General features: G+C 52.8%; 11 protein-coding genes across 11 annotated transcripts; 5 read left to right on the top strand and 6 right to left on the bottom strand.

Moving 5' to 3' along the window:
* Positions 1 to 348: 348 nt before the first annotated feature.
* N7532_009677 (uncharacterized protein) lies at positions 349 to 902 on the bottom strand (the record flags this gene model as incomplete). Its single annotated transcript, XM_056622168.1, has 2 exons — positions 349 to 683; positions 863 to 902. 2 exons carry the CDS (start codon positions 900 to 902, stop codon positions 349 to 351), a joined length of 375 nt encoding a protein of 124 aa, XP_056472974.1.
* Positions 903 to 1243: 341 nt separating this feature from the next.
* On the top strand, positions 1244 to 2980 carry N7532_009676 (pH-signaling protein PalC; the record flags this gene model as incomplete). The annotated part of the gene is made up of 3 exons (XM_056622167.1): positions 1244 to 2575; positions 2640 to 2893; positions 2962 to 2980. 3 exons carry the CDS (start codon positions 1244 to 1246, stop codon positions 2978 to 2980), a joined length of 1605 nt encoding a protein of 534 aa, XP_056472973.1.
* A 246-nt stretch (positions 2981 to 3226) lies between these two features.
* On the bottom strand, positions 3227 to 4831 carry N7532_009675 (uncharacterized protein; the record flags this gene model as incomplete). The annotated part of the gene is made up of 1 exon (XM_056622166.1): positions 3227 to 4831. One exon carries the CDS (start codon positions 4829 to 4831, stop codon positions 3227 to 3229), a length of 1605 nt encoding a protein of 534 aa, XP_056472972.1.
* Positions 4832 to 5277: 446 nt separating this feature from the next.
* On the bottom strand, positions 5278 to 6773 carry N7532_009674 (acyl-CoA dehydrogenase; the record flags this gene model as incomplete). Its single annotated transcript, XM_056622165.1, has 3 exons — positions 5278 to 5644; positions 5703 to 6551; positions 6679 to 6773. The coding sequence occupies 3 exons, from the start codon at positions 6771 to 6773 to the stop codon at positions 5278 to 5280; spliced, it is 1311 nt and encodes a 436-aa protein (XP_056472971.1).
* A 1082-nt stretch (positions 6774 to 7855) lies between these two features.
* Positions 7856 to 8459, top strand: N7532_009673 (Magnesium transporter MRS2/LPE10; the record flags this gene model as incomplete). The annotated part of the gene is made up of 3 exons (XM_056622164.1): positions 7856 to 7867; positions 7927 to 8060; positions 8144 to 8459. The coding sequence occupies 3 exons, from the start codon at positions 7856 to 7858 to the stop codon at positions 8457 to 8459; spliced, it is 462 nt and encodes a 153-aa protein (XP_056472970.1).
* A 532-nt stretch (positions 8460 to 8991) lies between these two features.
* N7532_009672 (putative phosphatidylglycerol specific phospholipase) lies at positions 8992 to 10284 on the top strand (the record flags this gene model as incomplete). The annotated part of the gene is made up of 1 exon (XM_056622163.1): positions 8992 to 10284. The coding sequence occupies one exon, from the start codon at positions 8992 to 8994 to the stop codon at positions 10282 to 10284; it is 1293 nt and encodes a 430-aa protein (XP_056472969.1).
* Positions 10285 to 11401: 1117 nt separating this feature from the next.
* Positions 11402 to 12937, top strand: N7532_009671 (uncharacterized protein; the record flags this gene model as incomplete). The annotated part of the gene is made up of 4 exons (XM_056622162.1): positions 11402 to 11600; positions 11656 to 11753; positions 11814 to 12074; positions 12140 to 12937. 4 exons carry the CDS (start codon positions 11402 to 11404, stop codon positions 12935 to 12937), a joined length of 1356 nt encoding a protein of 451 aa, XP_056472968.1.
* A 228-nt stretch (positions 12938 to 13165) lies between these two features.
* On the bottom strand, positions 13166 to 14947 carry N7532_009670 (putative amino acid permease (Can1); the record flags this gene model as incomplete). The annotated part of the gene is made up of 3 exons (XM_056622161.1): positions 13166 to 14616; positions 14678 to 14695; positions 14767 to 14947. The coding sequence occupies 3 exons, from the start codon at positions 14945 to 14947 to the stop codon at positions 13166 to 13168; spliced, it is 1650 nt and encodes a 549-aa protein (XP_056472967.1).
* A 394-nt stretch (positions 14948 to 15341) lies between these two features.
* N7532_009669 (acyl-CoA dehydrogenase family protein) lies at positions 15342 to 16800 on the bottom strand (the record flags this gene model as incomplete). The annotated part of the gene is made up of 3 exons (XM_056622160.1): positions 15342 to 15503; positions 15576 to 16553; positions 16588 to 16800. 3 exons carry the CDS (start codon positions 16798 to 16800, stop codon positions 15342 to 15344), a joined length of 1353 nt encoding a protein of 450 aa, XP_056472966.1.
* Positions 16801 to 17238: 438 nt separating this feature from the next.
* On the bottom strand, positions 17239 to 18853 carry N7532_009668 (gluconeogenesis factor YvcK family protein; the record flags this gene model as incomplete). The annotated part of the gene is made up of 2 exons (XM_056622159.1): positions 17239 to 18590; positions 18667 to 18853. 2 exons carry the CDS (start codon positions 18851 to 18853, stop codon positions 17239 to 17241), a joined length of 1539 nt encoding a protein of 512 aa, XP_056472965.1.
* A 353-nt stretch (positions 18854 to 19206) lies between these two features.
* On the top strand, positions 19207 to 21966 carry N7532_009667 (transcription factor domain-containing protein; the record flags this gene model as incomplete). The annotated part of the gene is made up of 8 exons (XM_056622158.1): positions 19207 to 19261; positions 19326 to 19738; positions 19824 to 19930; positions 19994 to 20308; positions 20371 to 20808; positions 20868 to 21133; positions 21188 to 21694; positions 21749 to 21966. 8 exons carry the CDS (start codon positions 19207 to 19209, stop codon positions 21964 to 21966), a joined length of 2319 nt encoding a protein of 772 aa, XP_056472964.1.
* Positions 21967 to 23074: the final 1108 nt, after the last annotated feature.

The following is a 23074-nucleotide window of genomic DNA, read 5'->3' as shown; positions in this document are numbered from 1 at the left end:
TCTCGCATATAGTCATTTCTACAGGTCGCCTGTCCAACAACCAGGCATTGAATGCCATTGCTTTTGATGTGGTATAATCGAGATGCAAATAGGGCAGCAGGTTCTGTTGACTCACGTTCCCCTTTTCTTTTCGGGCTATCAACATGCTAATCCAGGACTAATACTGAATCACCGACCACCATTCAGAAGGCAAAGGCTAAACTGACATAAGGGAGTGATGGCCTTGTAACTCAAGGTCGGAGATGGTCCGCTCGATGCATGCCTGGAAGGTCAGAGCTATCTGCGAGGGTTTGGGCTGATGCCTACGCGAGTTGGAACCTCGACCAGGCCCTAGTCTTTGCCCGAGCTTTAGGGCAGGATATCACGCTTCCGCTGGAACTGCCATGCCGGTAGCCTTCTGACTGTGCAGAAGTGGGTCATCGTACTGGCTTGCCGGTAATCTTCAAAGAGTGTGTCTTCACCATGGCCGATCTCGTAGCCGCCCACGGAACCGAAATTACAGGGGTCAATATCAAGCTTTCGCGCATTAGTGGTCTCACCAAGGTCCGCATTCTTCACGATGCCGCCGTGTGTCTTGGCATGATGGTCAATGTCGACGACACCTGGGGCTGCGCGCTGACCACCGCGCAAAACCTCCAGTTGGCCGCCTCCACGCGTCCGGACCGACTGCGCGCTGTCGACCTCTTGAGTGGACCAGCCCACTGGTCGCAGAGATTCCTCGCATGTAGGAAAACGGTCGGATTATCCCCGCCTTGTTGCCTGGGAATGGATTCGGGACTGTCAATATTGAGTTGCTGGGAGAACCATTGTTTCACATCTGCTTGATCCAGACAACTAAGACAGACTTAACTATTGAGTGTACCGAGGTAGTACACATATTCAAGATAAATTACCCCAGGCATACTATGAAAAACTAAAGTATAGTGCATCGTGCTTTTATCTCCGCTTTCACTGGAATAAGTATCTAAAATATAACTGGGTGTCATCTAAGTTTGATATTGGTAACTGTAATGCCAGTATGTATCTAATGTCGTTCTCCGATCGCTTCATTCTTGTTTTGGACTTCCTAGGCTAGACACAGTATACACTAACACTAAAATGATATTGCTGCTGGAGTGATACACTTGTGCAGTGCATCACATCCCGCCAAGCCTACCTTTAGAAAGTGACCCCGCCGCCACAAATTCGCCCCCGCAGCTCCGCTTCGCGTCTATAACTCCCCCCAAACCCATCCACCATCGCCATGGTCTACGCGTTTACCCTGCCGACCACCTCGCCTCTCGCCTTCCAATCCTTTATCGCATCTCCCACGCATCCCTCCCTCCCCCAAGCCGCTTCCACCGCTCGCCATGCCCTCAGGCTGGCCCTGAAGGCACATAAACGACTTCCCCCAGGTTCGCGACAGGACGCTCACCTGCCTACCGTCCTGTCAGCACTCACCGAATACATTCCTTTCCTTTTCGCAATCGTACGGGGCCTACATGGCCGATCGGCGTCGGGGGTCCTGAATACGAGCGGAGCAGCGGAGGTTCCTCAATCTGGGGATGAGATTGAGATCGTATTACGCGCCGAGATCGAGTCGGCGTGGAAACCCACACTGTCTACGAGTAGTGGAATCAGCATCAAGCCGGTCGCAACACACTCCACTGGCCCTGGTCGTGCCCGGGGTGGTCGACTGTCAGGTCGCGGTATTGACTTCGAAGTCGCATTTACGCTCACGACATTGGGCTATGTTCTAAGCCGGCTAGCACGGGTTTGCGTGGTCGAGTCCTTGTATGCTGCCACCACGCCGACTTCTGAGCAGCGAGCGGTGGCCATACAGACCGCGACAAAGAATCTCCTCCAAGCGAGCTCCGTGCATGGTCTACTTGCGTCCTCTCCGGCTTTGACAGCAGCCACCTCGTCGACAGTTCCCGATATCAACGCTTCCACCCAGTCGGCACTCGCTTCTCTCGCACTGGCTGAGGCCACTTTGCTCGCTGTTCTAAAGGACGATGCATACATCACAGCTTGTATCCAAGCCCGCAACCCGAATGATCGGGAGTGGATGGTTCGTGCGCCGGAGATTCCCAAAGTTCGCGCCTTGTTGTTTGCCCGGTTATGCGTGCGTGCGGCGGAGTATGCTGAACAGGCCGCTGCCGGCCTCAGCGCCGCCGGGACAGGAGCCGGCACAGCAGGTCGCCTCGATGAAGAAATCACTCGATATGCCGGAGCGTTAGGCCGTGTAGCTCGCGCGCGTGCTTGCCGGTTTTTCGGCATAGATGCTGAGCTTGCGGGCAAGGTCGGCGAAGGCATCGCGTGGCTGAGAGCGGCGAACACGCCTCTTGGGCGGCGGAATGTTGGGGTGTCCTCGCTTGCAGCTGGGGACGAGACTGGTGCCACGACCTCCAAAGGAGGATTTTCTCGACTTAAGCGGGAATGGACCGAGCGCCGGGAGGAACGAAAGATTGAGAAAGATGCAGGAGGTAGTCGCAACAAGAAGGGCTCTCTGGATCCTGGTGACGATGCGGGTCGTGGTGAAGAAGGCAATGTGATTGATATGCTCGAAACCAAATGGGTGAAGATGAACGATACCGTAAGTTTCTTCTCTTGTGCCCTATATATCTTGTTATATCAGAAATTGACCGTATTCGTGGCAGATCAATACTCAATTAATCCCAGCATCGGCTCCGCTACTGGCCAACTTGCCATCGGGCCGTGACATCCACTCTCCACCTGCACCGTACAAGCCCCCATTACTAGACTCGGACCAGCTTTTGCATATGAGGGCTCCGCCAGACGAAAACCAAGACTGGCAATTTGGAAGCGATCATGATGATAGCGACGAAGATGCGGCTCCAGCCGCACCAAACCCACCCGGGGGTTCCCTGATCGAGCACAGACTGCGTCCAACGTATACTATTGATGAAGACTATCAAGCCCAATGTCGAACAGACCAATACAAAACTGAGTCACATCGAGCTCAACGGTCCGAACTTGAACCTCTTTGGGGCTCTACGGACAAGGCCAACGCGGTGCTGTGTTCACAGTGTTCTTTTGCAGAAATATTCTTTGAAGCTTCTCTTTTACATGTATTGCCAAGCGACTACTACCTCGAGTATATACTCTGTATTCTATTTTTTTGCCACCTTCTTTCACAGTGAGGAAATCAACCTATTCCTTGGTTTGTGTTATGGTTCGCATTGAGTTTTGCACTATGTATTTCCCTCGACCTCATGCCGCAGGCTCAGCGCTTGGTAATCCAGTCGGACGGTGTTCGACCGCTGCTATCTTTGTTGTGCAAGTTTACTTTCCCCGTCGCCAGGAGCAGACGTGCAGCTTCGACATGTCGATATCTTACAGCGTAAGACAGGGGGGTGTGGCCCTGGTTATCTCGCGAATCTGGAAAAACCTCCTCCCGTGCCAGAAGGTGGTTCAATACAGCCATGCCTCGCTCAGTGGCTTCCTCCCTCCGCCGATTATCCGGGTCTTTGGAATGGCTATTGGTGGGAGGCTCGAGTTCTGCGCCGCTCGGGTCTTTCAAAAGGGCGAGGATTTGCTTCTCCTCTCGTGCAAGTTGCGCGTTTCGTTGGCCATGACCGGATGTCCTCATGGGAAATCCCTGCATGACCGCCCATGCCAATGGCGTCTGTCCATCACAATCTCGAGAATTAGGGTCCACTCGGCCAGTTTCCAAGAGCGTCTTCACCACACGCGCCGCGCCAGCCCCGGCCGCCAGCGACAACGGCGTCCGTCCCTGTGGGTTGGGGGAGTCCACATCGACACCCTTGAGTGACAGGAGGAAATCGACGACGTCTCCATGACCGGCCTCTGCTGCCAGGGACAGAGGGGTTTGGCCAATGATGGAGGTCCAGCCGATGTCCACTCGGCCTGATTTCCATAGTATTTCCATGATACCCCGGTACCCCTTCCGGGCGGCGATGGCAAACGGCGTCCAGCCAAGCGAATCTTTTAGTTCGGGCTGCACGTCCGATCTTTCCAGTAGGGTCTGTACAATATTCTCATGGCCATTCTTCACAGCAACCAGTAAGGGGGGTTGGGAGTATCCAACGGTGGTGTTTGGATCGACCCCCTCCACCTCCAAAATCGCCTTGAGCGCCCCAGCATTTCCACAACTCGCGGCCTTTTCCATGCTGGCCGCATAATTGGCCATATTGTGAGGCAGTCCCGCCAGGCATCGTCGCACGAGCCTTTCATTTCCACCTGTGGCCGCTGCGGGTAAATTCCACTCGATCAAACGAACGCGATCATCGGCCAAGAGTGCCTCGACGACCTCTTCCTGCGCATCTCGGAAAGCGAAATTGAGGCCGTGGTCCAACAATTGGGAGGTGAATTGCGCCGACTTCTGTCCCCGGGCAGTCTCTGAGGTGGCCTTTTTGGACTGGTCTAGAATAACCCTAACCACTTGTGCTTGTCCCTTGACAATGGCCCGGTCGAATGCACGTTTCAAGGTATAAGAGGGTGCATCGGCGAGAAAGATCTGAGTGTCGTGATCAAGTATCATCTCAATGATGTCTGCATGGCCCCTGTCTGCCGCATACTCGATCGAACTACGCGGCTCCTCGGGGTTCTGGCCGTGACGAGCTTCTGCCGTCGGGTTCGCCCCTCGCGACAGCATGGCATGCGCCAGCTTCTTTGTTCCTTCCGCGCATGCTATCCTTAACACCGTATCGCGTCGATTGGCAGGGACTCGGTCGTAGAGAAATCCGCCTTGCTGCAGGAATTGGTGAAGCCATCGGCTGGTCTTCATCAAGGCGGAAATGGTGGCCAGGCTGTGGAGGTGGCATGCAACCATGCCGAGGAGCTCTGGGGGCAGGTCGAGCAGCGACATCTGGGCGTGCTCAGCATCCAGTCGCACGGGGAGTGGGCTGCTGCTGCGTACCGCGGTCTGGAGGTGGCTTGCATCACGAACGGCGAGGAAGGGAGAGGAAAAAGAAAGGTGAGGAAGAAAAAAGAGATACATAGTTCCACGCGGGGATCGGCGGCTATTCCGCTTAGGGCAATCACCACGACGTCTCCACCACTTGACAATTCTCGCGACTCTCGCGACTACAAACGAGCCTAGGGGGCACGCGGTCTCTACACTAATGTAGGAAACACAAATAGTGGTCATGCACATGGGACGAGTTCAATCATTGATGTCCGGTACTCCTGGCCTGCCAAATTGTACACTAAGCGTGAGGGAAAACAAGAAAAACGAATCATCCTTGCCCGACGACCAATGGGCGGGTCGGATTGTGTCTAGTAGTCAAGGCGAGAGGATCCACTGGAGTCGGTCTAATTAGTGTACTGCTTCTGCAACAGCTTAGCGATGGTCTGCAGCTGGATGTTGCTGGTACCCTCGTAGATGGCTCCGATTTTGCTGTCGCGGAACATCTTCTCGGCCGTGCCCTCGCGGACGAAGCCCATGCCACCCATCCACTCGACAGCAGAGCCGGAGACGCGTCCGGCAACCTGCGAGGCGTACAGCTTGGCCATCGCGGCATCCTGCACAAAGTCTTGTCCAGCCTCCTTCTTACGGGCAGCGTTGTAGACCAGTGCGCGGGCGGCCGCGATCTCGGTGTAGGCCTGAGCAATCTGGTGCTGCATGCCCTGGAACTCTCCGATCAGTTGGCCAAACTGCTTGCGGTCGTTCCATACATATCTAGAAGAAGAAAAGTTAGCATGGGCTCATCAGCATAGGGAGCATTCAAAGCACGTACCGGGCAGCGTTTTCCCATGCACCGAGGGCCAGACCGGTCATCTGGGCGGCAATACCAATGCGACCCTCATTCAGGATGTTAATGGCATACTTGTAGCCCTGGCCCTCCTCACCAAGCAGATTGCTCTTGGGAATGACCACGTCGTCGAAGTTGAGCACGCAAGTACTGCTGGCCCGGATGCCAAGCTTCTTCTCCTTCTTGGCGATGGAGAAGCCCGGAGTGTCCTTCTCGACGATGAACGCGGTGATGCCCTTGTATCCGGCACTGGGGTTCAGGTTGGCGAAGACAATGAAGATCCCGGACTCCATGGCATTGGTGATCCACATCTTAGATCCGTTGAGCTTGTATCCGTCAGCGGTCTTCTCAGCCTTGGTCTGCAGAGCGAATGCATCCGAGCCCGATGCGGGCTCGGAAAGACAGAACGAGCCGACAGTGCCCGTGCTAAGCTTGGGTAACCAGGTGCGGTGGGCCTGGGCGTCGCCGTAGCGCATGATGGCGGTGTTGACCAGGGTGTTGTGGACATCCACCATGACGCTGACACTGGGGTCAATGCGAGCGAGCTCCTCGATGGCCACGATGGCCGCCGTGAAGTTCATGCCCGCTCCGCCGTACTCCTCGGGAATCTCAACGCCCATCAGGCCCTGCTCAAAGAGCTGCTCCACCACCGCCGGATCCATGGTTTCAGCTTCGTCCATGTCCCGGACCTTCGGTCCAATCTGCTCCTGGGCAAACTTCTGGACCGTATCGGCCATCATCGATTCGGTCTCGGACAAAAGGCTGATCGGTGTCGGGGTGAGATCAGAGAGGTCGGCCTCCCGCCGGCGGGGAGTGGTGGAAAATGCATATGCACTAAGATGTCGAGACAAGCTCGGTCAGCACAATGTTGTACACGGGAAGGGTGCGATCTCCAGCGACAGTGGTGTCTACGCAGTGTCGTGCAGAGCACCTTGACAGTGGGATTGGGAAGCATCCATACCTCGGCACGGTGCGGCCAGGGAAACGCCTGGAAGCCAAGCGGGCGGAGGGGACGGTGCGCGACAGGGGGCGCAAGGCGCGAACGAGGGAGGCCATGGCGAGAGCGAAGGGAGAAACAATACCGCACACACTGCAGTGGTGGGAGAGGAAAAAAGGAATCACTCTGGAGTGATAAATCACAAGGAACGAGCTGGGGACGATTAGAACTGGGGGACCTCGGCTATCGGCGGCGCGGAGATCGTAAGCGGCAGCCGGGTGGATCAAATCACGGGCCGACAAGACTGCCTGGTGCAGTGCAGAGGACCCTTCACACATTGGAGATTGCGACGTACTGTATCGCTGGCGTTGGAATGATGGGTTGCACAGAGAATTGGCAGCTGTGAATACACTATTTCTAATTAACGCACATCAGGGTGCGAATCAAAATGCGTGCACCGTCATGGACACTGCCCTGATGGATGTATATATCCCCCCGTGGGGTAATTTCAAACTCATGTTCATGATCAGGTGTTCTGGATAATGTGAGAAAAGTGTCAACACATCACTCAAAATTTAATATCCGCGGTATATGTTCTGGAGTAGCATATTTACATTTCTTGCCAGGTCGGTCTGATGGTCCACCCCACGTCGCTCAGTTGCTCTGGTGTTACATAGTATTGGAGTAGTTATTTAACGTAATTAACGGTCAGCCTGCGCATAAGGTTAGGCGCGCAGCCCGCCCACTGCTAAAGGTTCAGAATAAGATTAAACTACCAAAACACCAGTAAATCCATAAAACTATCTATTAGGGCAATAGGTCATTATATGGCCAATCTCCCGACAATTGCTACAGGTTGGTGGTGCGCGCTTGGCTGATGGGGGTTGCAAAATAGGCTGTTCAACTAGTGCGGGCGGAGGCTGTTCAACACGTTGAACTAGCTGCACTGGCTGTGCTGGTAGTGGTAGGCTCTCTCTAACCGTGACATCCTGTTCATATCGAACTAGGCGATTCGTTAGTGCTCATTTTTGCCGTTAGTTCCTATTCGTAGCCCGTGGATCAGCATATTTCTGTGCTAGTAATACAGCAGTATGTATTCATAGATAGCTACACTTGGTTACCTGATATATGGTGATCTTAGTGATCTTAGATAGTGTTGGAGGGCTTCTTGAGCGTTGTCTTAGTAATACTTTGAGTGACGATGCGTGTTTTTGTAGTTATATTATTCTGACTCGACGTGAGGTCGAGCAGAGCTTGTCTGATTCGAAAAAGGAGGACTCGGTCCATTCCGCCCTTCGAAGACTTCAGGACTATGGGAAACGATTCGTCGGCACGGAACAGCAGGCACGTCAAGTACGCTCGTCACTGCAAGAGGTGCTTATCAATGATGAGGATATGGCGATGATGTACCTGACGGACCGGCAAGCCGGCAAGGCACACTCACCGAAAATAACCAGGAGGTTGAATACTCACTCGAGGTATATTACAGAAATGCCGATGTCATCGCCGAGTGGGCAAGCTCCCTGCTTGGGGAGGACAACCACATGGTGGATACCATTCAATCCGTTTTCGATATCCGGAACAATGAAATCATGACCTTGAAAAGAGCTCAACTGAAGACTTGGATGCTCGGATTTGCTGTCTCCACCTTTGTCACCGGCCTGTTCGGGATAAATGTGATTATTTCCTTCGAAGAGAGCTACCCGGCATTTGCGCAGCTTGCATCGGGGTGCACCGTGGAGACGATCGGCGTTGCACGAGTCGGTATGCGGAAACTGGCAAAATTCCGCAGGTCTCAGCTCTAAACTGTGAGTTTTGTGCAAGGTGCGGCAGCCCGGAGGGTCTAGGGAGTATCCATCAACCTGTCATATTAGTTTCAAAACCCTAGAAGCTGGATCCATCCGCAGTCCCTCCAAACCACGCATTCTATGTTCCATTTACACCGCCACGACGATTGCTACCTGGTGAGTAATGAGTAATACTATGAATTCTAGTAGATGTGTGAGGATGGAGTCAGTGCCGTTCGGGGTTTAGCGTTAGCTCCGTCAAGTTGGTGTTTACTTCGCGGATGCGCAATGAACCTCCCGCTCCGCGTTTTTCTCGCAAACCGCACTTCTCTCCCAACTTCAAGAAACAATGATACCGATGAGCTCATTTTGTTGCTGCCGTTCACCCATCTCGTTGTCTTTCCCCTGGGACTACGCATTATTACTAAGTAATAGCAGGTGAAACGGCCCCGGTGGGGAAATGCGGAGGGGGCCGAGCTCCTTGAGTTGGCCAGCCTCGTTCGATCGTTCTGAGTCCAGCTTCACCTCTTGCAATCGTCTCACATCAACGATGTCTCTGGTACTGGTGCTCTTGGTACTGGTGCTCGCGGTCGCCCGATCGCATGCCGCCTCGGGCTTGGACAACATCAAGCACGTGGTGGTGCTGGTGCAAGAGAACCTGTCATTCGACCATTTCTTCGGCGGACTCACATACGATCGCAAGATTAACGGAGTCGTGAACCGTCCCTTCTGCAACCCGGTCAATATCTCGCTGACTGAGTCCCCCAAAGTATGCGCCGATAGCACAGCGCAAAACATTGCCTCCGAAGACCCCAACCACAGTATCGCCGGAGGAAACATGCAGATTTTTGGGACCTACCACCCCCTCGTGGGCGCCAAACCTGCGATGGAGGGATTCATCACCGAACAGCGAGCCTCCTATGAACAGGACAATGCGACCCGCGCAGCAGAGGTCATCAACTACTTTACCCCCGACCATATCCCCGTGTTCAACGCGATTGCCGAGAACTTCGTGCTGTTCGACCGCTGGTTCGCTGCTGTCCCGGGGCCTACAAATCCCAACCGCGCATACTTGACCTCCGGCACCTCCTACGGCCACGGGATGAACGATGACGCATTCAATCAATCGGGTCTCCCGCAGAAATCCATATTTGAACAACTGTCGGAGAAGGGAGTTACCTGGATCAACTATGAAAACTCGACCAGATCAGACCCCGCATTCCTACCGGATGCCTTGTTTTACAAGTGGACAGCCAAGTCTGACAATGGCAGGTCCAGAATTCGACCCATCGAACGCTTCTACACAGATGCACAGAATGGGAACTTGCCACAGTTCTCCTGGATCAACCCGGAGTGTTGCAACTACATGTCGATGCATCCGCCGTCTCCCATCAATATGGGAGAGACCTTTGTGAAGAGCATTTACGAGGCCATCCGAAATTCTCCACAATGGAATGAAACACTGTTCATCTTGACATTCGATGAGCATGGAGGTTTTGCCGACCACGTCTCTCCCCCGGCGAATGTGCCGCCGGGGGATAGTTTGACATATACCGAGGTGGCACGCGACGGACGTCCATACACATTTCACTTCAACCGTCTGGGGGTTCGCGTACCTACGATGCTGATTTCGCCTTGGGTTGACAAGGGTCTGGTTCAAAGCCAGCCTTCAGATGAAGAGGCGGAGTTTACCCATACTTCCATCCTCAAATTTCTCTCTGAACTATGGGAGCTTGACACCCTCACCCCGCGGGTCGACTGGTCACCGTCATTTCGGAACCTGATTCGGACCCAATTTCGCGAAGATACACCGGAGAAATTGCCGGATGCTGCAGATTTCTGAAATATTCACTATTAGTAACGAGCTTAATTAAAATAAAAGCCTAGCTCAGCGCCTCTCCTACATGATGTTTTTCTGGAACAACAGACTGTCTACCACGTAGGTTGACTGCTTGCGGAAACCAAGTCATCTATAAAGCCAATTGTTAGATGCCACTAGATGCCATGAGATACGATGTAGGCAGGATAATTTCTCGTAGCGAGGTGGTCAAAGTCACTTATTGGACATCTCCATGGGGTTAGTTCGCTTTACCATTGATCAAAAAGTCTCCTATAGTCATAAAACCTTGTCTTCTACCTACCTGCTACCACATCAGTAGAACCTTCCCAGCATAATTTAGATTCTCACTTTGAAACCATGTTAAAAATGGTGCCAGTGTCGACATTGATTGTCACTTCCGTTTCATTCTTGCTACTAGCTTGCGTACTCTATCTCTATCGTGCTTATGCCTGATTCCGTGCCCGGTCACCTATCCCTTGATTTACCTCGTCATATACGCGAAGGGTTGTGAATCAACTGCCTTCTACATATTCAGTAAGCTAGATCCACTTCCCTGGTGCTTCAGATTTCAAGACAGAGAATCGGCCGAGGGTTTCACAGACTATGCGTTCCAGTTTAAGCCGGAGGACTATTGAATGTCATTCAAAGTTATCTGAACTTGTGTGGCTTAGTAGGGATACAGACAAATATCACAGGAGATTTTTCAGAACAGGGTGCTACATTCCGATGGCCTTTCGGCATTCCACATACAGAAACATTCCCACCAGGCGAATTAAATGAGATGGAATGAATAGACCCCCCTTCCTTTTGAAGGAGAGTTGAACGGAAGGTTGGGCAGTTGCGTTGTCTGACTGATATAGCAGGGTATCGGGTCTGCGGGGAAATTGGGCTAACCGGGTTCACTGGTGCGACAAAGATCTTCGTTTGGGGAGATTACTGCATGATGTATGCAGAGCCTGAAGAAAAGCTATGGCGTTATGAAACATCTTATCACCGGGAAGATTTCATCGGCCAGCCTGTTATCCCTTCGGTCACATTCCCACTTTGTTCTGCGGGTTCACGGTCGCTGCCTTCATGATTTTATGAAACTTATCAGTCTTGCGTCGATTTCACCGCCCAAATGACGCCTAAAGGAAGCAGTGAAATCAGTGACGCAAAGTCAAAGCCTTCGTCAGATGCTCGAGAGTCCCCAAGCTGCATTGCTTGTGACAATGAGGCCCATAACGTGACTTCGGAGAGTGTTTTCCCTTCCATCGATGGGGGCAGACACGCCTGGCTTTTTCTATTAGCAAGCGCAGTTCTCGAGGCACTCGTTTGGGGTGAGTTGAGATCAAAACCAAATAGCTCTCAGCCAAATTATTGACTAAAGAGCAGGTTTTGCTTTTTCTTTTGGAATTTTCCAAAGATATTACAGTGCACATGAGCCATTTAAAGGGTCAAGTAACATTGCTGTGATTGGTACATGCGCAATGGTATCGACCCATTTTCACTTTCCTTGCCAACATCGGGTCCTGACTGATTGTGATCTCTAGGGACTTGCATATCTGATAGCACCTTTGCCTATTATAGGTATGATCTTGATGCCACAGATTGCTCGTTGGGTATCCACAGTTGGCGTTTTGATCATGTGTTTATCGTTGGCACTGAGCTCATTTTCCTCGAGCGTTACCCATCTCATTCTCTCCCAAGGTATTGGATTTGGCGTGGGTGGCTCCTTGGCGTACACACCTTCAATCTTGTTCATGTCGGACTGGTTCGTGAAGCGGAAGGGTCTTGCGTTTGGTGTGGTATGGGTAAGTGACCCGCTGGCTGTCACCAACGATCCAGTGTCTGTATTCACTAACCAGTGTACAATTAGGCCGGTTCAGGGCTCTCTGGAATCATCTTTCCCCTTATCATCCAGTGGTTGCTTGACCAGTATGGCGTGCAGGCGACTCTAAGAATCTCGGCCATCGCATTATTTGTTCTTTCTCTGCCATTTCTATACTTCCACCGACCACGCCTTCCAGCATCTTATTACGTTCGACAGCATCGGCTCAACTTCAACTTTTTATACAGCAGAGTATATCTGGTCTATCAGATTGGCAACACCATGCAAGCGCTAGGATTTTTCCTACCCACGATTTATCTACCAACCTATGCACACGGCATGGGGGCCAGTGAGGTTTTGTCTTCACTGACGGTGACACTCTTCAACATCTCATCAGTGTTTGGTTCTGTCATGATCGGCTTCCTATCTGATCGGTATCATGTCACCCGATGCATCCTTTTATGCACTGTCGGAACTACGATTGCTGTGTTTTTCATTTGGGGGTTTGCTCAAAATATACCGTCCTTGTATGTCTTTTGCATTGGGTACGGGCTCCTCGCAGGTGGCTACTCATCCACATGGTCAAGCATCGCACATGAAATCCAACAAGCAAACCCCGCGGCAGATGTCAGTGTGATATTTCCTTTTATGGAAACAGGTCGAGGCATCGGAAATGTCGCAAGTGGCCCCCTGAGTGAAGCACTGTTGAAGACCGGCGGTGGTCGAGAAAACATCACAATGTGGGGTGGATATGGGAGGGGGTATGGTTCGATTGTAATATGGACGGGTATAACAGCAGCAGTGGGTGGTATTTCCGTGGTAGCGCGGTATATGAGGATAGTGTAGCACCGGATCCATATTTACTCGATGGATGCGCTGGCCAAGCGGGATCCGTTGGACGTGGGTCAGTAGGCACCAAAGCCAACATTTGCTGCGATGTCGCATGTGATTAAAAAAAGAATTTCCGAGATTTATATGCAAAATTTGATATATATTCAAGTCTTAAAGCAAGGCTCAGCAATGCAATCATTAATAAAGGAAATCAAGAAGGCCTAGGCCCTATTACACCGACCGCTACTTTGTCACCCAGCCCCAGACTCGCCAATACCATGGCTTAGGCGGGCCGACTTCCTTTTGGAAGTCAAGTCTACCAGTGTCGAGATCAGCCTCCGATGCGCGTACGAAGGGTGATCGGGTGATAGCCTTATGAGCAATGTAGAGGACGGCGAAGACAATCGGGCAAATGTATGCAACGAAGAAGTCAGACACGTTGAACGTGGGGATGAACGAGGTGAATCCCTGCGTCAACGCAATGAGAATATTGAAGAAAAGCCCATACCAGGCCAAGTACGGTTGGAGCATGGCCTTGTAGGGGAGTGTATCACGGGAGATACCACGTGTTGCCAGAGCCCGCATGAATGCGATATGGCAGGCGTTGATGGAAGACCAGGTGACAAAGCCTGCCACGCTGGAGAGATTAACCAGCCAGTTGAAGACTTGTCCCGCATTCTCTGATACGTTCATGAAGCCTAGGAGTCCGAATGCCGCGGTTAGGGCCACACTGGCGTAGGGCACACCGTGCGAGGTGACCCGGCTGAAGATTTTCGGAGCAAAGCCTTCCAATGAGAGACCCATCAAGACACGGCTACCACTGTAAACGTTGGAGTTGGCGGCGGAGAGAACCACCGTCAGGAGCACTGCGTTGATCAGACTTGGGAGGACTTTCACTCCGGCCAGGTCTGCCGCGATCACCATCGGACTCGACGACGCGTTGTTGTTTGTGGTGGAGAGTCGCGAGTTAGTGTAAGGGACCAGAAGACCAATAAAGAAGATGGTCAACACGAAGAACAGCAGGATTCGGACAAAGGTTTTGCGAATGGCCGAGGGGACCGTCTTCTGTGGATTCTCTGTTTCACCCGCAGCCACACCGACCAACTCCGTGCCCTGGTAGGAGAAGCCGGCTTGAATCAGGACGGCCCAGAAGCCCACGAACCTGCCGACCGACTTCGGGGTGTCGATCAGATGTGTAGCAAAAGCTCCCGGATCCTCCCAGGTGCGGAAGCCCAAGTATCCCTGTTTACCTACCCCGACGTCAATGCAAATGGCGAAAATCATGAAGCCAATAACGGTGGCGACCTTGATTGTCGAAAACCAGAATTCCAGCTCGCCGTAGAAGTTCACCGGTAGAAAATTAACGGCGGTGATGAGGACCCAGAAAACCCCGATAAAGATAGCGATATTCAGGCTCGGGTCCCAGTATTGAATGATGGTGCCTGTCGCGGTAAGCTCGACTGCGAATGTCGATGCCCAGTTAAACCAGTAGATCCATCCCATAGAAAATCCGAGACTCGGGTCGATCAGACGAGCCGCATAGGAGGTGAAGGCGCCGGGAATGGGGATATAGGTAGCCACCTCGCCGAGCGAAGTCATGACGGAGAAAACGATGGTGCCAACGAAGATGTAGGCAATCAGAGCCCCCGCGGGACCCGAGTACGCGATAGCGGTTCCACTGGAAATGAAGAGTCCTGGATTAATCTGGATTAGTATGCAAGACGTTCATATCTGGTAGCTGACTTTGCAGCTCACCGGTTCCAATCGTGCCGCCTGCGGTCGTCTCGTTAGTATATCTTGTCTAGTATGCAGCATTGAGCTCCAGCAAAGGGTAAAAGACGAACCGATGGCGATCATTTGAAGGTGCCGGCTCTTCAGCTTGCGCTTCAGCTCGCCGGGCGGCGACTGTGCGTTGTGGTCCTCTGCATCGGAAGGCTTGATGTCCTGCGCAGCCTGCTTGTAGTCGGTCGAGGCTTCGGGCATCTTCTCGGTCACACCCTCAGAGGCGACATGTTCAGATGCCATATTGACGGGCACCCTCACCAGGAGGACGATAGCTGGAACAACAGGCAGAGAGCAACTTGGAGGTTTCTTTGTCTCTCTCTCTCTCTTTTTTTTTTTTTTTACGAGGGTGCAGACTTCCGTTTCCGTTGGCTCGGTGGGGTTCCGACAAGGCGAGGCCCACCGGCGCCACGCGGAGCCAAATTTGTTAGGTAAAATCAACTGAAAGGGAAGGCCAAACCGGGTCAAGGCTGGACTGGACAGCTGAGAGGCCGGCGCGCTACGACGTACGGGCAATGGGAGAAGGCAATAATGTGAGGGTCCCGAAGGGCAGATAGTGGTAGAAAGTGGTATATAGTGCTGATAATCCAATCGGGCTGGAGGCGCCCGGGAGAACCGTTGGACATGGCCGACATCTTTAAATCCTCGCCTGCTTGTGTGGACCCACAAATCCGAAGATGTACGCAGCGATCTTGCGCATCTGAATCTCCTCCGCGCCCTCGGTGATGCGGTATCGGCGGAAATGGCGATAGATGTGCTCGAAGGGGTAGTGGCGCGAATAGCCATCGCCCCCGTGGATCTGGAATGTCAGTCAGGGGCACCTTTAGCAAACAGACGTCGCAAAATTGAAAACAGCAAGAGTGAAACACACCTGGATGGCACGATCCGCCGCCTGGCAGCACAGTCGATTCGCCCAAAAGTTGCACATCGCCACGCGATCACTCAGCCGGCGCTCGATTTCCACCCACGGCCGGTGCCCCGTCGATCGACACTCGGCCACGACGCGGTCCATGTCGCAGCTGGTCTTAAGGATGAGCAAGTGCAGCATTTCCATTTGGGTCATCAGCTCGACCACCGGGAACTGAATAGCCTGATTATCCGCCAGCCGCTTGTCGTCGCCCCATATCTTGCGCGACCGAGCGCGCTCGATGCTTCGATCCAGACAGTACCGCGCCGCGCCGCACGAGCTGGCCGCCTGGCGGATGCGGTTCTCATGGACAAAGGTTTGCGCAATGGCGAGCCCTTGGTCTACGGAGCCCAGGATCGCCGAATTGGGCACCCAGGCGCGGTCGAGCGCGACCGTCGCATGGTCGGTCGGCATGTTCAGTGTCCATTCGTAGCTGGCGATGCGCACCCCCGGGGTCTCGCGTGGCACGAGGAAGGCCGTGATACCCTTGGCTGATCCGTCGACATGCGCCGTCCGCGCGAAGATCAGAAAGTGCGTGCAGTGGTGCGCCCCCGTCTGCCATTTCTTAGTGCCGGTGATCTCGAAGCCATCGCGCACCTTGCGCGCGGAGGTTGACATGAAGGTCGCGTCGCTGCCATGATCTGGCTCCGTCAGGCCAAAGGTCATTCGAAATTCTCCGCGCAGACGAGCGGGAATGAAGGTTCGCCGCTGCTCGTCGCTGCCAAAATGGTGAAGCATCAAAACGTCGGGGAAGTTGCCTACGATGCTGTGTTCGTTTTGGAGGTCATTGGCCAGACCGAGTCCGCCTCCATAGACCGGATGTGAAGCCAGGTGAAAGCGGATGGCCGACATCCACAGGTTGGTATCAGCATGTCCCTGGCCGCCGTACTCCTGGGGGAGTGCAAAGCGATAGAAGCCAGCCTCGTCAGCCAACTCGCGGGCCTTTCCTTGGGGGGTGTCAACCAGTAAAACACACGGTCCACAATCTGGAGGGCATTCTACTCAGCAATTGCTCCCATTCAGGCCGCGGATTGCCATCCTTCTCCCAGTCGGTGCGGGCGTGCTCGCGACGGTGGTCAAAGAAACGATTGTTGTCGTGCGAGTGTTGCAGCGGCAGAATCGTGGCAGCGATGAAGGCGTCGATCGAGCCGAGATGGCTCTTCAGCGCATCCGGCAGCTCGAAATTCATGACGGCAACTGCACCCGGACTGAAATTAATAATAAACTACTAACTCACTGGTGCAGGGCTGTACACTGTAATGAGCGCCACGGATGATGCTGTACTCTCATCCTTGCAATATATAGAGGACCGGGAGCTTCCCCGCATTCGGACCTCGGCAGCGGTGGAACTCGAGACAATGCACATACTAGGAGTACAAGATCCTGGGACAAGACTATATACTATAATACAAACCAATTTAGAATGTTGCCGATAATCACTCTGGCTCAGCAAGGGAGGACTAGAGCTGGTTTGTTGCGTCGATGTATGTGCTGTCATATAGCCTCGGAGTTTCTAATCACGCTCGTAGTCCAGCATGCAATGCCTCAAAGAAGCTTGGCCGTTGCCATGGCTGTCCACTAAATGTTCACTGCAAGTGCAAATATTGGAATCGTTTTTAGCAATCATTTATTTCTCTCGCCGCGTGGGCTCTAGCGTATTCCGACGTCCCAAGCCACTGCCAATGCCCCCACGTATCATCGCGTCACCTTTCTTCCCAAGAACCACCTCGAGAGCTTGAAGCAAAGCATTGGAATCGTACCGCATACCGACGATTACCTCCGTGTCGTCTTGCATCACAGTGATCTTCCGTCCGTACAAACGAAGTGCCTCGATGCCCATCTGCGCCAGTCGTTCTCGATCGACATGAGGCGTTCCTGGACCGTCCAGATGCAGGATGTGAGTTACGTAGGAAGTATACGGGAGAGTTTGCGTTGATTGCATGGAGGCTGTCGGGGCGGGCAGACCGGACGATTGATGAGACGAGTGCCTGTGACGGAGGTGCCGGCCACGACTCTCCTCTCCCGCACGGGTGATTGCTTCGACGAAATCAGATGCCGTGAATGGTTGCGTCGGGGGACCGGTCTCACGGTCTAATGATCCATTTAGGATCAGGATCTTATGGCGAGCGGGACTCGTCACAATACTCTTGCCGACACCACGTAGAATGACGGCGGGTATGATAGACGTATAGAGAGAGCCAATGCTATATATAATGGCCTGTGAATCGTTCAGAGCCTCCAGGACCCTCGGATTGGCCGCCGGTCGGATCTCCTGACCATACGGATTGATGTACCAGATGCGATCGATCCGGCAAGGCAGATCCTCATTTTTCGCCTTGCTGAAGGAAATATTCTTATTGCGAAGCGACGCGAGTGAGCCGGGCAGATGATCTTCCTCGTAGGAGACCCCATCGGCCATATCCGACACATCGGTATCTTCAAGGTCATCCCCATCCGCAAGCAGCAGACTGGGGCGTCTGGTGCCAGAATTCGGTTGAAGAGCGGTTTCCTCGCTCGGATGTGAGATACTATTCTGGCCAACAATGATGGTACCGTTGGCCAACGTCGCCGAGATGTGATGGGAAAAGTTGGAATTAATGGCAGGAATCACGCGTATAAGGTCAGACTGGACGCCGCAGATACTGCCCAAGAGGTAGATGGCGCTCTCAAAGCTCCCGCTGAAAAGCCGGGCACCCGTCAAGAACAAGTTCCCCACACTCGCGGACGTAAAATCGAAGGTAGACGATGGTGGCCGAGCCCGTTTCAGGATCTCCAGATTCAACATGTTAAAGAATGAGCGAATTAGCTCCTTTTTGGCAGGAGTGATAGAATGCCATAGGGTTGACGTTCCGTCCACGATGGATAACCATTCACCCGACGCCGCCGCCGCCTCCGCGGGGAGACGATGGTTGAAGAGGGTTTTGACGGCGGTACGTTCTGGATTGGCGGGGATGTTCGGAATCAAACGTACCAGGCGACCTGTGGTGAACGGTCAGCGCAAATGGACCACCTTGAGATGATGGGGAGATTTGTGTGATCAACTATGGGAACTTACTGCGCACATCACCGATCCCAGGACCCCCGAAGATCCGGATCAGCTCCGATGATGACCCGCCATTGTCACTGATCGGGATGATGTAGCTCAGTGGGCACTCTTTGCTTTCTCGAAGAGCATCGAATACATCAACCAGATTGTTCGCGGCGCTACCTCCGGAGATGACTGTGATGCCGCGATTCGGCATTGCCTTGGGCGTGGAAAGACGACAGGGTCTGATTCGAGAGCGAAGGAAGGTGCAGGGAGCCAGTGATACTTGTGGGGGTTAGACTCAATGAGGTATGAGTCCACTGGAAGAGTCTCAAGGCCGAGCAAATGATAGATGACAGATAATGGCCAGCAAAACAACAAGTCGCCGGGTCTTGAATCCTTCCAAATCGGATGCTGTCCTCTGGCACACAAAAAAGTCCACTCACAGAGACCAATACAGGGGAAAATCAAGGGTGTATGAGTGGGTGACCTTGGCGGAGTGGTTTGTTTCAAATGTTGTACACATCTTTGTCAGGTATGATATGACCCGCAGGAGCTTGGAGGGTTTCGATGGAGCCTGCAGCAGAACACCAAGGCATCAAGGCACCAAGGCAGAAGCGCACGTGTACCCATTGCTGCCTTGTGGCCTAATTCACTGGGCGTCAATGATGACTGAGCAACCGCCGAAGTTCGTCTTTTGATCTGCCGCGCACGACCGCCTGCCGCGGGCTGGCGGCACGGGCAAGACCCAATCGACGGCGGCATCACCTCGTCTCGTCTCCACCGGTGCGAATCAGTCCACGATTGTCCCCGGAGCGAATTCGCCGATTTCCGGCAGAGGGACCTTCGCAAAGCACCTCTACGCAGATTGGGGTTTTTATATCGGGAGACGATCCTGATGGACCTAGGGTATCGGAACTTGCTGGCACCGAATGGGCCACCTCTGTTTCCCAGCGACTTTCGGTCCCCTCCAATGCCGCGGCCAACCCCGGGCGAGCTTCTGCGCAGTCCAGACTCAGGCGAGATGGAGAAGACCCCGCCGGTCACGGGCAAGCGCCGAGGTGGCAGCCGGAAGGCCTGCAATGAATGCAAGCAGCAGAAGGTGAGCCAGACACATGCAGCCTCCCTCTCGCCATGCAGCCCCCGTTCCTCGGGATGTTGCAGACCCGCTAACGCCCATCGAATAGCTGCGCTGTGATATCGTGCAGACCCCAGCCGCGGCTTGCTCGCGATGCCAGCGGCTGGGTATCGACTGTAAAGTCGAGCAGTCATTTAAGCGCATCTCTAAACGACGGTATGGAGTATTCATTCTGCTCCCCGCAGACATGGGACCCCTCTCTTGCTAACTGGACCACAGCCGCAACGCGGAGATGGAAAAGGAGATCGCTGATCTCCGACGCCGTTTGGCGACCAATCCAGATCACGAAGTACCTGTAGATCCCCATGCTGGTGATGACGTCTCCCAGTGCTCAGAGGAGGCCTTTGGCCGCCGTGAGTCTGCATCGGTCGAACAAACTAGGCCTGTCTCCGTGCCCGCGGACCCACACACGTCGATTGCAACCCCGTTGACGATGAAGAGAGACGGGTCCATCCTATCGCAGGATGAAAATACTCCGTGGCGACTGGAAGATATCGCTCTCTCCCGTGCGCGGGTTGCCCGACTCTATGAACAGTATGGCTGGGTGAACTCTACCCATTCGCCCAACTATCAACACTGACATGCCGAACTCTCAGATACTTTAATTATTACCACCCATTTTTGCCACTTCTGAACCCTCCAAAGCCACCCGAGGTATATCTCAATCGTTGCCCTCTGTTGGCATGGACTATTCTTTGCGTGGCTAGCCGAAGATCCCCAACCGAACCAGGTCTCTTGAGTGCGTTATCAGGTCCTTTTAGTCGACTCCTCTGGTCGACCATCACCAGCGTACCGCAAGATTACCGTGTGGTCAAGGCACTATGCGTCCTCTGCACGTGGCCCCTTCCGACCACGAGTCAACGGACCGATGCGACATTTATGCTCAGTGGACTCATGATGCAGATTGCCATGCAGCTAGGCTTGCATCGCCCAGTACAAGCTGAGGAGTTCACGACATTCAGAATGGAAGTACAGGGCGAAGCTCTAAAGGACCGGCTCCATACATGGGTGATTTGCAACATCGTTGCCCAAAAGTTCGTTCCGATCATTTTTCATCCCCGCATGTCGAAAAGAAGCTAATGTTCGGCCAAAGTGTTGCCACTGGTTATGGCCAGCCCCCTTGCACAATTTATGATTGGGCTCTCGAGCCCGCATCTCTCAAGGATGCCGATTATCGTCTACCCGATGATCTTACTATTCGACTTCGCATCGAGAAGTACTGTGATCGGGTCACTAAAGCTCTTTATAGCAGCAAGCCTGAGCCGGGGGAATTCATGAGCGCGGAGAAGCTTGTCATTGTGCAGATCCTCGAGAGCGAACTAAGAGAGATGGAAGTTGATTTTGGCCGCGACATATCTGGTAATTCCCTTTTGCTGCTCCATCTTGCCGATCGTGACTAAATGTTTGCCTTAGCCATAAACATGATTCATCTGCGCGCCGCGGAGCTCCATTTCCGATACTTTGTGTTTCTAGGCTCTAGTCCTCGCAGTGACGATCTAACCAAACTCTTTATTGCAACGACTTCATTTCTCGGCAGAGTGCTGGATTTAGAAACTTCACCGGGCGAGTTGATCGGTCATTCTACCAATTATATTTTGCAAATGATTGTGTCAGCCGCATTTGCACTCATGAAGCTTCTCAAAAGCAGCTTCAGTCGGCACATTGATTTCAACCATGGTAAGCTTTTGTTCAATGGAGCAATTTCTGCAATCCGCAGGATCAGTGTCATGGATCACGACCGTCCTATTCGCCTTGCGGATATCCTGGCTCAGATGTGGAATGCAACTGGACCGGAATCCGCAGACGAAAATGGACTTCAGCTTAAGGTTCGTTGCCGAATGAGCATGAGCCATGTCTACGATACCGTGTGGCGCTGGCGCCAGCGGTTCCGCCCCATGAAAAGTTTCGAAGAAATGCAAGGTTAGTCTACACATCCGCCAATCTGTTATACATTTACTGACCCTCCTGCTTCAGCGGCGGCTGCATTCGCCAATCAGGATATAACCTCTGCGGCGGGCCCCTTGACACGACAGCAAGATCAGGCCCTCGAGGATCCATCTCTGATGCTTCCAACTCAGTTCGATGAGAGCGGTGCATTCTTTAGCGAAGCTGGATTTTCTGAGGTCTTTGATAGTCTCAATTGGGTGTTTGAGGGTATCCCGGACTCTTTTGTCGCACCACCTATACTGTAGTGTTGAACGATACTGAGTCGTATCACGGCACGAGCCAGACGCATTCTTTATATCCGTTGAAATATGGATTTTTAGCGAGTTACAGCGAAGATACCATGCAAATCAAAAGTAAATTTATACTGTCTCCTTCAGCTACCTGATCTCATGCTATTCGGAATTTGAGCCTGCTAGGCTTCGAATGTTGCCACCTCACGAGAGCATTTTGGTGCTTGTTTGGTCAAGAATAAAATCAGCAAATCTCAATACGAGCCAGGTCTAACAGGCAACACTCGAAAAAATCTAAACAGGGGAAGGATACACGACACTTCATCAAGGTGGTTGGACTTGGTTCACGTTTCAGACCTCGTTGTGCAACACTTCGCTTCTCATCTGGCGCAATTTTGGAAAGGAAATCGCGCCCCCTCAATCCCTGCTGTCTACTGCGTGTGTTGCTTGGGCCCTTCGGTACTTTGGTTTTGTTTGGCATGTTTGTATGTGCATTTAATTTCCATCTGGGCACGTCGTTGGCATAGAAATCGAGCATGGTTGACGGTCGAGCACGAAAGAGTCGGTGAAGACGATTGCTCGAGATGGGAAATTCGATCAGAGTTAGCAGGTAGGGGTTACGGCCTAGTAAATCTGGAGCCGTCATATAAGCCGAACTATTGGGTCACCCTATCTGATCCATGGCCAAACCAAAATCCCGGGCACTCCACGATTGTTGTCAGACCTAAACCATGCGCATCTGAATCAAAACGCCGGACTACCACGAGACTTTCAGTGGCTAGTTATGTAACTACTATATTGGCTTCGTTGAAGCACATTGTGCAGCTTGAACAATGTGCCACGCCTCCAATTGATTTATAATCTTATTGAGAAAATACAGTATGACTAGGATCGGAGAAGCTGCATGGGGGCAAAATCCCGACTCGAATTTGATATCTCAAAGATGGCGTGCGAAAGTGCAACGGTAGATGTAGCCTAATGGATAGAATACTTTTTAATTTCTTTTAAAGATGGACTCTCAAAACCGACGCATGATTCGAGTCCGCCTCATAAAGCAGGATATTTCTGTCTGAGTCTCTGCTACTAGTATGGCATGAAAGCATTAAAAAAATCGAGTTTTCGT

The sequence above is a fragment of the Penicillium argentinense genome (genome assembly GCF_028826775.1).
Source record: "Penicillium argentinense strain IBT 30761 chromosome Unknown utg000009l_segment0_segment0, whole genome shotgun sequence".
Taxonomy (NCBI): Eukaryota; Fungi; Ascomycota; class Eurotiomycetes; order Eurotiales; family Aspergillaceae; genus Penicillium; species Penicillium argentinense.
This window is presented reverse-complemented; position numbering and strand designations above follow the sequence as displayed.